General features: G+C 38.3%; 1 protein-coding gene across 1 annotated transcript; it reads right to left on the minus strand.

Moving 5' to 3' along the window:
- Positions 1-1,732: 1,732 nt before the first annotated feature.
- Positions 1,733-9,417, minus strand: LOC132656558 (T-cell activation Rho GTPase-activating protein-like). Its single transcript, XM_060391694.1, has 4 exons — positions 9,226-9,417; positions 5,269-5,378; positions 2,922-3,102; positions 1,733-1,762 (listed from the first exon to the last, which is right to left on the minus strand). The coding sequence occupies exons 1-4, from the start codon at positions 9,415-9,417 to the stop codon at positions 1,733-1,735; spliced, it is 513 nt and encodes a 170-aa protein (XP_060247677.1).
- Positions 9,418-13,317: the final 3,900 nt, after the last annotated feature.

Raw genomic sequence — 13,317 nt, forward strand, 5'->3', positions numbered from 1 at the left:
GAAATCAGGGGGAACCTTGGGAATGTTATACATTTGTTTTCAATTTTTTTGAATTACACGACTCCAATTTCACTGGGATTTATTTCTTGGAGGCACTATTTTAAAAGGATCTCACCCTCATGGATAGGTTATGTTTGTAAGATAATGAATTGAGAGAACAGGCTCCCCAGCAAGTATGTTGGACAGGACAGCTATGGAGACCAAAACTTAACTTACAAGTATAACAGCGGGCAGGTTTCCATTGTTACATATACTTTTGAGAGATCTTCCAAATAGGTGTCCTGGTGGAGACACAAATGGCCCTGGTGGAGAGGGCGAAAACACCGTAGTATCTTCCTCTGGGGGAGTGATGTTCAGAGATTCTTCCTTCGTTTCTGGTCTTGATGTTGGTGTCCTACCCTCAGCTGTCACAGAATTTAAGAAAAATGGGCAATCATTGTACATCGCAATTGAACTCACTTAACCTTGAATGCTCCTTTCTTTTCATAGCATGTATAACTTGTGCCTCACCACAAAAACACAGAAAATAATCAATATTTTAACATGTATTAAAAAGAGATTGCATCATGAGGCACTCGATAGCTAGTTGCATATGGCTCATCCTTTTAGGTTTAATCCTTAAATGCTACTTTTTGCTTTGAATGCAATGCATAAATGCATTAGAATCAAGCTGTGATGTTGTGAAGAACCTGGAGGCCAAGGAAGTTTGGAGGATTCACGGCCACATAGGAGGCTGTGGAAGAGTAAGAATAGACTTCACCCTGAAATGGATCCCAGGGCTCAAGAGGGAACCCCCTCTGGAAGAAGATTAGTCCAGCCCAGAGCTGGAGAGTGACAGTATCTCAGTATGTGCTCTGGAAACCAGAACTTTGCTGGGGAATACAATGCAATCTGTATTAGACCCCTAACACCAAGGACTTCCTTCTGCCACCCTTCCCACCTCCAGATGGTGACTTTGGGGCTGCTGCCATGTGAGGTTGAGGAGAAGGACTGATGGACCCTGGTGGACCTGCAGGACTGTTCTTATCTTGAGATAGATGATACTTCTGAGGTTGCCCTTTCTTGGACCGAGGTGGCTTTGGTGGAGAAAGAGGCTCTGGTTGTGGGGGATCTCCTGGACCTTCCATCAGAGGAAGATCAGGCAGATATGAAAGCCCTGGGATAGGGACAAAAGGGAACACCCTCAGGAATATAGAGACCCACCTTACTAGAGATCTGTTGTGCTTTACTGATGACCAGATTTATTTTTAAACCAGAAAATGTTTTAAATGTGTAATTCCATATTATAATGTTGGCAGTAACATTTTGATTATTCCTTGTCTCTATTTTAGTATTGTCACCATTTGTGAAGAAACATTAAAACAAATGGTGAAAAAAAATTAACAATAATGGAACTTCTATACTTACCTAGAATCTCCTTATTTTCAAGAGAAGCCCTTGTACTTCCAGGCACTGTGTCACTTTCTGTGGGGCATGTCATCCCACTGTGGGAGCGGTTTTCTTGCTCTATTTCTTTTTGCAGGACACTTGAAGTTTTATTACCGTAAGAATTAAAAAACGATGTTTCATAGAATATGATGTCTTCTCCAAATATATATGGTGAATTTTTAATAAGGAAAGATACTAAAGAAACCTGTGACAAAAACATGGCAAAAAAAGAGGGTCTTGAAATCACATTTGATATATAAGTCTTGTAGGCTAAAAATATACAGTCCAAAATTCTGAGAAAGAGTCAGCTGTTATAAGATAAAGGGGGGATTGTCTGTCAAAAATTTGAAAGTTGATTTTTGAGATCAGATTTTAAAATATGATCATCACAGTGCAAGACTACATAACAGGATGGTTTCCAGTTTTCCCATTTTGATGGCTAGTATCTACTGTCAATATGAGTAATTTTAATTCCACTTGTCACCCGCATGGTTGAGCATGCTGGAAAAGGATGCTCATAGAAACATACAGCTCAGAAGGGAATGTAGCACTTCTGAATGCAGACACCATCCTATTGAAAGATCCTGTTCGGGATTTAAAGGAAGACAGAGGCAAAATAAAACTAAGCAGCAGCCTTCATGAGTCTCTGATCGCTCAGTGCAGACTCAATGGTCAAAGCCTCATCCACAGGCCCGTTGTATTGAGAGGCATTTGAAATAAGGCCTTTTTGGAGAGAACTGGATAATCAGGCTCCTGTAATGCCAGTTCTTAGGTACCCTATCTTTTTCTCCTGTCCTTTCATTTTGCACACTATGAGGAAAATAATTTCTGAGTTATGCTTTCCTCTAATGTACTACTTACAGGTCCAAAAGCAATAATAACTCAGAAACTCAAATACTGGTAATCAAAATAACCACTTGATGAATATATATATATATATATATATCCTATAAATTTATTCATTAAATAATAGTATATGAAATGTATGTACCATAAAAACGTGTTCACCCGAATTTCTCTATTCTAAATCAACCATATTTAGCAACTTACTAATGACATGCTCTTAGCATAATAACAACCATATCTGTTAAAAGGAACCCATATTGCCTGTTTTATGAGGAAACCAGCTCAGAATCAAATAGAGTTCACTCATTCTTCTGTAAAGATATGATGATTCAGTTTTGATTGCTGGACCCAGCACCCACGAGTTTGCATCATTTTACAACATTTGCTCTCTGTGGGTTAGCTTAAGTATAGGATATTTTTATTGCCATTTAATGTCATTTAATTGACAAATGACAGAATGAGTTCAAACAGCCACTTTCAGTCTAATTACTTAAAAGAAACCAATGATTCTTCTTCCCCAGAGGAAAATAATTCAAGGGTACATTTATTTAAAACAAAACCAAACCAAAACAGACTTCCAGGATAACCCTCTGTTCCTTTCTCTTTGTAGACGTGTTAATCTTATAGCTAAATATATGCATCATTACCTTTCTGGCAAATTTCTCCCCGAATCCTGAACCAGGGCTCCAGAGCAGAATTGGGGCTAGGCATAAAGCTAACCGGTCACTGCACATCATATTCTTTTCTGAATTTTTAGAAATTGTGTGAAGTATTCTGAAGAGATGTATGATGAGAAGGGCATTCACAGGTGGCACTTTTTCTAGAAGACTGAACCCAATGACAAGTTACTTTCAACAAGTAAATTTTACTCATTGATTTGCAAAAATAAAGAATGGGCACAAGGTAATTCTATCTTATTAATGGTTTTATGAGAATAAAATGAAAGTAGGAATGTTCTTGGAATATTTCTCCAAATTTAAACGTCTACATTAGAAAAATGCAAATGGATCGATATTTATCACCCTGCAAAAAAAAAAAAAAAGTCCAAGTGCATACAAGACTTAAATATGAACACTCAACCTATTAGCAGAAAAAGTGGGGAGGAGCCTTGAACTCATTGACACAGGAGGCAACTTCCTGAACAGAACACCAACAAAACAGGCTCTAAGATCAACATTCAATAAATGGGGCTTCATGAAACTGAAAAGCTCTGTAAAGCAAAGGACACTATCATCAGAACAAAATGACATCCTACAGACTAGGAAAGGATCTTCACCAACCCTATACCTGACAGAGGGCTAATTACCAGAATATATAAAAAACCTCAAGAAGTTAAAAAGCAACAAATCAAGTAATTCAATTAAAAAAGGGAGTAGAGTGCTAGACAGAGAATTCTCAATAGAGGAATATTGAACAGCAGGGAAACCCTTAAAGAAATGTTCAATATCTTTAGTCATTGGGGAAATGCAAATCAAAAGGACCCTAAGATTTCACCTTATACACATTAGGATAGGCAAGAATAAAAATCATATGACAATACATGCTGGAGAGGATGTGGAGAAAGGGGAAACCCTCTTCCATTACTGGTGGAAATTTAAACTTGTACAACCATTTTGGAAATCAATCTGGTGATTTCTGAGAATATTAGGAATAGTGCTAACTAAATATCCAGCTATACCACTCCTAGACATATACCCAAAATATGCTCAAGTATACAACAAGGACTTTTGCTCAACCATGTTTTTATCAGCTTTATTCGTAATAGCCAGAACCTGGAAATAACCAAGATGTCCCTCAATTGAGACATGGATACAGAAATTGTGGTAATTTACACAATGCAATAGTACTCAACAAAAATATAAGGAAATCATCAAATTTTCAGGCAAATAGTGGTAACTAGAAAAGATCATCCCAAGTGAGGTATCCCAGAAGAATAAAGGCACACATGGTATATACTCACATATAAGTGGATATTAGAGGTATAATATAGGATACACATACTAAAATGATGAAAGAAGAGGGAGATAGAAAGACCTGGATGGGACTGGACCTCTACAAGGAGAGCAACAGAAACAAAAAAGCTGGATGGATACAGGCGTCTTTTTCTAAGATTGATTTTCCAACCAAGGTCCATTCAAGGAGCTAAACTTGAACTGTTGCACAGATTTTCCCATGGCAGCTCAGTCTCCAAATGGGCTTCCTAGTAACAGGGGCTGTCTCTGACATGAACTCAATGGCTTGCTCTTTGATCATCTTCTCATGAAGCAGGACAGTCTTATTGGGCCACAGAGGAAAACAATGCAGACAGTCCTGATGAGATCTGATAGGCTAAGGTCAGGCAGAAGGGTAGGAGGACCTTCCCAATCAGTGGACTGAGGAAGGGATGATGGAGAAGAAGAGAAAGTATGCACAGCATATTTAGGGGAGTAGGGAGGGGCCTACAACTGGGATACAAAGTGAATAAATTGTACTATACAAATAAAGCAAACTAAAACATCAGTCCTCCATTAACAGCAGGGAAAAAGCTTCCTGCCTGGGCCACAAGTTTATCTAAGAATATCTTTGCACCCAGACAGCCTTTCCAAAGAAGTTGCTATTCACTCTTGCTTCCTCTCTTGGAATGTTTGACAGTGCAGTGTGGCCCCAAGTTTAAGCATGGATTTTGAAAACACTACCTTAAGATTATAAATCTGTCTCCCTGCTTACAACCATGCTCTGAAGTGTTATTCTTTTTGCAAATAAAGATTTTGGAAACACACAAACAATAAAAAGGATAAATTTAACTTCTGTATGAATCCTGAGAATATGATCATAGGACACTGTGACTCACCATATGACTCTTCTTAACATTTCTTTCTGGTGTGTGAACAATTGTCAATTTTAGTGTCAGTAATTAATTTTACTAAGCAATTCTCTGATATGTACTCTAATGTGTCAAAGCAAATATTATGTCTGCTTTTGTTGATGTTGTTTAAGAAATTAGCACGGCATTACCTTTTTGCAGCAGCCAATTGCTCCTGTTCTGTGAGGCAGTCTAGCACACTCAGCCACTCCTCATAGAGTTCAGCTGTCATCAGACTATTTTCAAGGTTTTGTAAGAACTCCTTATATACATAGAAAGGAAATATTTTGTGAAAAAGATATTAATCAAAGAAATTACATAAACTACTTTAAAGTATAAGTTAAGTCAAAACTTTTGTCATAGCTCTCAACCTGTGCCCAAGGTAGAACCTTCATTGACATGGAAGTCTGCTAAGTTTGGCCCATCAAAACTAGAAATGTAAAAGCAGATCTTTCAGTAGTGCTGCTACTGCAGAGAGATATTCCCTTGGCTCAAAGGGCCTCTATTGGACAGCTGAGCCAACTAGCACACACTGAAGGGACCAATATCCCAGCTCAACTCTTATTTTTAAATGAGATCAAGAGACACATTATGGTAAACTCTGCAGGTCAAAGGTTTTTGCTTTTAACCTTAATGGTTTCTCATCAAGAGATCTAACTGCATGTGTCCCCGTACTTTAAAGCCAAGGCTGAGTAAGCCTGGACTTACTTGTGTAATTTATACTTTGAGAGGAAATGTTTCTAGTGACATCCTGTAAGTGATGGAGGAAATGGAATGTGTATTTTTATTTTTGTTTGTAATGACTGTAAATAAAAATCAGAAACCTGGGAATGTGACACTTTGTGATCCATAGTGGAATGAGTGTGTGAACTCAGAGCTCAGGACAGGAAAACAGCAATCTAAAGTTAGAGCTCAACGCTGGAGATACAGCAACAATCTGGATAATTCTTTGTTAGAGAAAACTCAGTGGAACCTTCCTGCTGAGTCATTCAAAAACAGGGAGAAGAATTCAAATCACCTTGATAGTTTCCAGACACATGCCTTTTGTATAGGTCTCACAGATTTAACTTTCAGGAAAAGCACCCCTCTATTCTTATGATTTCAGTTCAGAAATTTCTAGAGTAGCCCAATATTTTTAGAGCATGGTTTGAAGTACTTGGGATAGACCAGTGAAGAAACTCTCAGTTACCATCTCCTTATATCATAAATATATAATAGATGCTTCAAACCTTCTTTGGCAATCTGGATTGTTCAACATGGCTAGTTCTATGTGGTGCTGACACCATATTTATTAATAGGGTAAGGTAACTTTCTGAGAATGTGACAAGGTATTATGAGGAAAAATTTAGAAAGTGTAGTGTTTGTTAATATATGCTGTTGCTATATTATCAAATCACTCAGTGTGTACCACATATAGGCAATACCTGAGTCCTTTATATACCTATAAGATAGATGACTTGATCTGCTGTAAAGTATTTCTGAAATATTGCCATTTATCATGTAACCATATCATAATGGAGGTCATGGAAATACTGAGTAACAGAAACGGTTACTTTCAGAGATATATGGATTTAGAGAGATGGCTCAGCAGTTAAGAGCACTGGCTGCTCTTCTAGAGGACCCATGTTCAATTAGCAAAACCCACATGACAACTCCTAACTGTATGAGACTCCTGTTCCAGGGATCCGACACCTTCCCATATGCAGGCAAATGTTATTGCACACAAAATATAAAAAATAATTAAATATTAACATAATTAAAACATCTTAACATACATGAGTATGAATTATTACTCTATTGTAATGTTTTCTCTTCAAGGTATTTATACAATTATTTTTATTATTTCATAACTCTTTTTAAGCATAAATCAATTTAATTTTCAGAAATCAAAATTCAAATAAGTCTTTCTCAATGAGATTATAAAGCAGACCTATCCAAAATGACTACATGCAGAAAACGTTTCTCATGCGGCATGATGAATAACTACACTGCATTAATAGCATAACAGTGAAGGGCACACAGATCGAGTCATCCTTTCAGACAAACCCCAAAGTAAACGTGTTTGAAGATGGGAAGGGTTATGGCCAGTAAATGAATAGAGTACTTCATAAACCCTCTGGTTTGTTTTGATTATAGAATAATTGAAAGAATAATTCTTGCTTATTGTTTAAAAATCTATGTATTATAAACTTGGGTAGGCAGAGTTTTAATTCAGGAGGAAAGAGAAACAAATACAGAAGGAAAGAAAGGGAACAGCAAAAGTCACTCAGGTTGTTTGAAAAATCTATAAAAAAAATCACAGTATTGTTTTATTTAGCAAACTTGCACATAACTCACATAAGTTTCTTTGTATTAAGTATACATAAAAATTAAAATTAAGGATAACAATGCTCCAAACAATGGACGAAGACTAATAAACCCAGAACCAGGCTTGAAAAATCACATTCGACATGGTTCAGAGTCTAAGAGATTCTTCTAAGTATACATGCTATTGTTCCTACCCTTGGGTAGATCACAGAAGTTGACAATAAGTCTCCATTGCTGAACACACCATGAACTTCAGACTTAGGGGATGAAATATTTAAGCTGGGGCTGACATGTAAAGCTCCTTCTTGAGGACTAGGTTTAACAGTATTCAAAGGTGTTATGCAAGCTACAGTAGGGCCTCGGGGCCAGGAACAAGTAATCCTACACAACTGCACCTATGAACCACAACAATGACAAGTGTGTTAAGTAATTGTGTAGTTTCTCAGCTTCAGAAAACCATGCCCGGTACTGGAAACCTTGCAACTAAGGTCATGCCTATTAGAGGAGAAGGACTTGTCTTAAAGGCATTCTAAATATTTAAGCTAATACTCTCAGATAATGTAGCTCTTACCCCCTTCATCAAAGGTTCTCTTTGCAATGGAATGAGATTATTACAGAAAACTATAGCTGTTCAAAATACAGAGATCTAATGTTCCCGTGGTTCACAGCCCAGTGGACACATATGCGAGGTTACTCTTGAACAGTGGGCTCAAGGAACTTCAGTTAAAAAACTCAGAAAGACTCTAAAGCGGAGAATCAGATAATCTGTCTTAAATCTGGGTCTCCTAAAAATGAGGGGCAGGCTTCAGTCATGATAGTCCAACAATATGGTTGCTTTAACAATACCTGACGAAAAACATCATCCAAGTTAGTTGTATGAGGAAATGTCATGAAGCCAAACTCTAGACAAAGAACTATATGCACATAAATACTACTGTGTGTGAGAAAATTAGTCTTTCCCCAAGATAAATCCATAATTGGTAATCTAATACCGAACGGTTAGCTCAGAAATAATACATATACCACCAACCATAAGGGGACTCATCAGGATGTTTGAACATATTATGGATTTATATGTATTTATATAATAACAAAGAAAATGGGCCATGTATTTGACAGGAAGTCTGAGGGTGTTGGAAAAGAATCTTAGAACAAAGAAATGGAAGAAATGAAATGTTGTAATTGAAATTTAATTTTAAAAATAAAATACAAATATCATTTTATGGAGCTGAAGGGATATGTCAGTGATTAAGAACACTTATTTCCCTGTCATGAAGATTTGTATTTGAGTACAGTTGTGTGTGTGTGTGTGTGTGTGTGTGTGTGAAAGAGAGAGAGAGAGATCCTGATATCTTAAAGGGATTTGTCATGAAGATATATGTGAAGGAGACACATGCTGTATATTGAGAAAAAAAACTTGCCTCTCAGAAATAAACTAGTGACACTAATTGAAGAACACTGGTGCCAAAGGCATGCGACTAGGCATGCATACCAGGTGACACATGTGTATATGAAATGACCCCCGCCACACACACACACTATTATTATTTTGAAATAATATGTGTCTCATGGTCCTCATTTGTCCCATGAGGAGGATGGAATATTCTTCATTACATTACAGTTTATGATGGCTGCTTTATGCTGGATTCCTTATTCCTTCTGTTGTGAAAATCAGAGGAACCTTTGAGGTTACCACATTTCTACCAGTGGTATCTACTGTCTGTCGGGAAATGCATTATGAAGAAACTACTGACATAGCCCTAGAGGAATCTGAGGGTAGATGACACAAGTAATCACCCTACCTTTAGGACTGCAGCAACGACATGAACATCTTCCATGTATAAATTTACATACTGCCCATGGTCAAGTTTTTCCTTCAAAATTTGGCCTGAAGTGACATTAGCTGGTAACATAAAAATACCCTCAGTGTTCGGCCCTTTGTTCTTCATGACTGACAGCATGTCCTGAGAGGAAGAAAGGGAAGTACCTGTCATTTCATCGACAGCACAGGGCACTCTTTGCTTCTTATGAACCAGACCAACCCTGCTCACTGGTGCAATGCAAAAGCTGGCATGAAGAGGACCCTGAACTGCTTGGGTGCCTCCATCTCTTGTTATTCTTATACCACCTTAATGAGAACTCTGAAGCCCCAGGCAACATTCTCTTATCAGGCTGTCCACCATTGTAAAGAGATTAAACCCAACTTTCCCAATACCTGTTTCAGGTGAATAGCCCTCTTTTTCCTCCCTATTCTGAAGCCAACCCTTAGAATCACAATAGTTTCTCAACTTGAGGACAGAATTGAAGGCTAGGGAGGGGGTATTTAAGAAGCAGATCTTATCCTTAAGACAGCCAGAAAAGAACCTTGTAAGACCCACCAATACTGCATAGGGCAGATTGCCGTCATTGCAAATAGCCACTAGACTATTTCTAAACAATTTTCCTTGCTTTTCCACCAGTTTGTCAGGTTGGGGCACAGAGCCCTTGTGAAAGAGCGAACTCATGTGGGGCCATCTTTTCTTCAGTTTTTTTTCCTCCACATCTAAAGACAGAATGAGATTATTACATGGAGCAGTATAATTTATACAACCTCAAAAATACAAAACAATTACAATTGCATGAAGTGCTGTCGTAATGAACAAACACATTATTTGTAATAGAACATTCCCCACATACTAATATTGCTTAGTCATCTTGTATTGTGTGGATATTCTTTTTCCTTATACTCTATACTGTCTTTAATGTTAGAGACATGAAATGAGTTTGCCTGTTGGAATTCTCACAAGACAATATTGAATAACTCCTACATTGCATCATGAGGCACTTGATACACATTTGAACCAACTTCCTGAGATATATGTACAGTCAGTTGCTTCAGTGGTCATGTCCTTTTCCACAGCTACCTTCACTGGTTTTCATATTAGAAAGTTTTCTATTGTCCTCAATGTCTCAGTGCATCTCTTCCCATTCTTAGTTTTCTTACTGAGTCAAATTTTGTTAATCATCAGCATGTGCCCTTCATGAGGAAATATGCACGATTACTTTTGTCTGCCAGACTCTGGACTCCTGTTCCCATAGTTTCAGCTCAAATCTGAGATCAGATTCTTTGTCGGGCCTGGAGAGGTGGTTCATCAGTAAAGAACACTAGCTCTTCTTCCAGAGGTCCTGAGTTCAATTCTCTGCAACATCAAGGTGGCTAACAACCATCTATAGTGTGATCTATTTCCTTCTTTTGGCATGTAAGTATACTTTCAGATGGAGCATTCAGAGGGCCTCTGAAAGACTCTGCCCTACAGACTATCAAAGCAGATGCTGAGCCTGATGGTCAACTGATGGGCAGAGTGAATGGAATTTTATGTAAGAAGTGGGAAATAGTAAGAGCTGGAAAGGACAGGGTCTCCACAAGGAGAGCAACAGAACCAGAAAATTTGAACACAGGGAACTTCCCAGAGACTCATACTCCAACCAAGGACTATTCATGTAGATAACCTAGAACAAGTATTATTGGGTAGATGAGTAATATATGTGAGTGTGTTTGCATGTTTGTGTGTGTATGCATGAGTGCTAAAACATATACATACTCAACTATCTTTGTAAAGAAGACAAGAAATTGGAAGCCATCAAGGGAAGTGCATGAGAGGATTGGAGAAAGTTCAGCAAAGGAGACTATAGAACAGAAGCATATTATATTTTGGAAAAACAGTAAAATAAATTCAAATGTTCCAGTGTATAAATATTAGTACAATTTCTAGTCCAGAGCCAGGTTTAAAAGACACATGTAGAACATCCTTGATGTGGGAACAGAATTGAGCTTAAAGCCTGGCCTTGGAGCCTAAGGCCATTTTCATACAAGCCCAGAAATGAATTATCTTCCATTCCATACATTTAACTTTTCTGTATAACATTCCTTATAGGTTTGTCTACCTGCAGTTATTAGGGAATTTTCTGCTCTGTTCATGAAACCCACAAAATAAGGAACATATGAGGATCCAGCTCTTAGAAATCATATTCTCATGGGACAAAAGATGTGTGCACACAATTTCGTGTACACAGTGCCTTGGCATTCCTCCCTGTGTTGACTATCTACCTAAAAGTTGGAAATGAAAAATTCTCCCTAAATTTTATGAAAGAAGGGGTAGATGAAAGACTTGTAGGGGACAGGAGCTACAAAAGGTAAACAGTAGAACCAAAAAAAAAATGTGGGCACAGGGGTCTTTTCTGAAAGTGATAGTCCAACCATGGACTATGCCAAGAGATAACCTAGAATTCCTGCTCAGATGTAGCCTATGGCAGCTCAGTGTCCAAGCGGGTATCCTAGTAAGGTGAATAGGGACTGTCTCTGACATGAACTCAGTGGCTGGCTCTTTGATCACCTCCCCTGATGGGGGGGGTACAATGCAGCCAAGTCCTGATAAGACCTGATAGGCTATGGTCACAGAGAATTGGAGGAGGATGGCCCCTCTCAATGGACTGGGGCAGGAGCATGGGAGAAGAAGAGGAAGGAAGGGTGGGATTGGGAGTGAAGGAGGGAAGGGGCTACATTTTGGATACAAAATGAATAAATTGTGATTAATATGTAAATTACTTTTAAAAAGTTCTCCCTAAAAACTAGCTGAGTCTGGACATCACAATTTAGTGTGCTCATGAACCTAAGCTGAGCTGTAATGCTGTATGTTTTTGTTTTCTATGGTGCCCCTTTTCTCATGCAAGAAAATGACACTGGGCGTTGACATATTATGCAGAATAGAAGTGGGAACTGATTAGGGCACTCCAAGGAAGCATCAACTCACTGCTCTGCTCTTGGTTTTTTGCCGGGTCTCTGATCTTTAAGACAAAGCGTCCATAATCCTCCAAGTTGTCATGATTCCCGTACACTCCAGGCAGGGATGGAAATGCTTTGATGTTCCTCTCCCGTTGTTTGAAATTATTTTCTATGTTCTTCAAAAGTATGACCTGTGGGATCTCATGTCCTATGGGAAGACAATGTGAATATAAAACTAATGGTAAAAAGTGTGAGCAAACCTGCCAATAGGATTTATCATGCACTGCTGTATATTATTTCCCTTGTACTTATGGACACAGTACAATGGACACCCTAGAGAATTAGCACTCTCGCTGGGATACTCTGACAAAGTAAGCCTGTGTAACTGAGAACTCATAAAATTTGGGAAGAAAAATGAAAACTTTTCGCTTTGTTTGGAGAACATAAGGCCCATCATTAAACTGTGTGTTTGTGGATTTGGGCTTTTGCTGTTCTCCCCTTTGAAAGTTTTAAAGCCTTCCAGCTTCAACCTTGATGTCACTAAGATTCTTACATCATTAGAAGCTTTCTTCATTTGTCCTTATTTGTATTAATCAGGTTGAATATTTACCACCCTTTGTATATAATAAAATTAAAGATGTTTATATAGTTTGGGGGCCTGCACTCTTTAATTCTATTCGCCATGGGAAACACTGCTTTGTACATTTTTTTCTCTCTCGTGATGTCTGCCACATTTATAAAAAATCCATTTCCATTCCCAGTTTGAGAACAGTGTTCTCAAGAGCAGTATAGTAAAATGGCTTCTCCTTCCTCCAGCTGCTGTTCTTTCTGCCAATGGTCAGGTTGATGCTGTTTGCTGTACAAAACACATTTAGCGTTCTGGACACAACAGCACTTGTGTAACTTTCTAGTTGGGGGCATGGCTCCTAGAAAGTTCATCCTAAAAATGAGGCAGATGAAAGTTTCATGTGATAGCCAATTTCATTCAGAGAATCGGAGTCACCTGGGTAGAGTCTACAACCACAAGAACAAGCAGCATGTGCCAAAAATTTGTTTTTCCATAGAGGCATGTGAATAACAACAGTTGAAACAAATCTAGTCCTGTCTGCTTCACCTGGGAGGGACTTGAAAA

Source organism: Meriones unguiculatus, chromosome 9, assembly GCF_030254825.1.
Source record: "Meriones unguiculatus strain TT.TT164.6M chromosome 9, Bangor_MerUng_6.1, whole genome shotgun sequence".
Classification (NCBI taxonomy): domain Eukaryota; kingdom Metazoa; phylum Chordata; class Mammalia; order Rodentia; family Muridae; genus Meriones; species Meriones unguiculatus.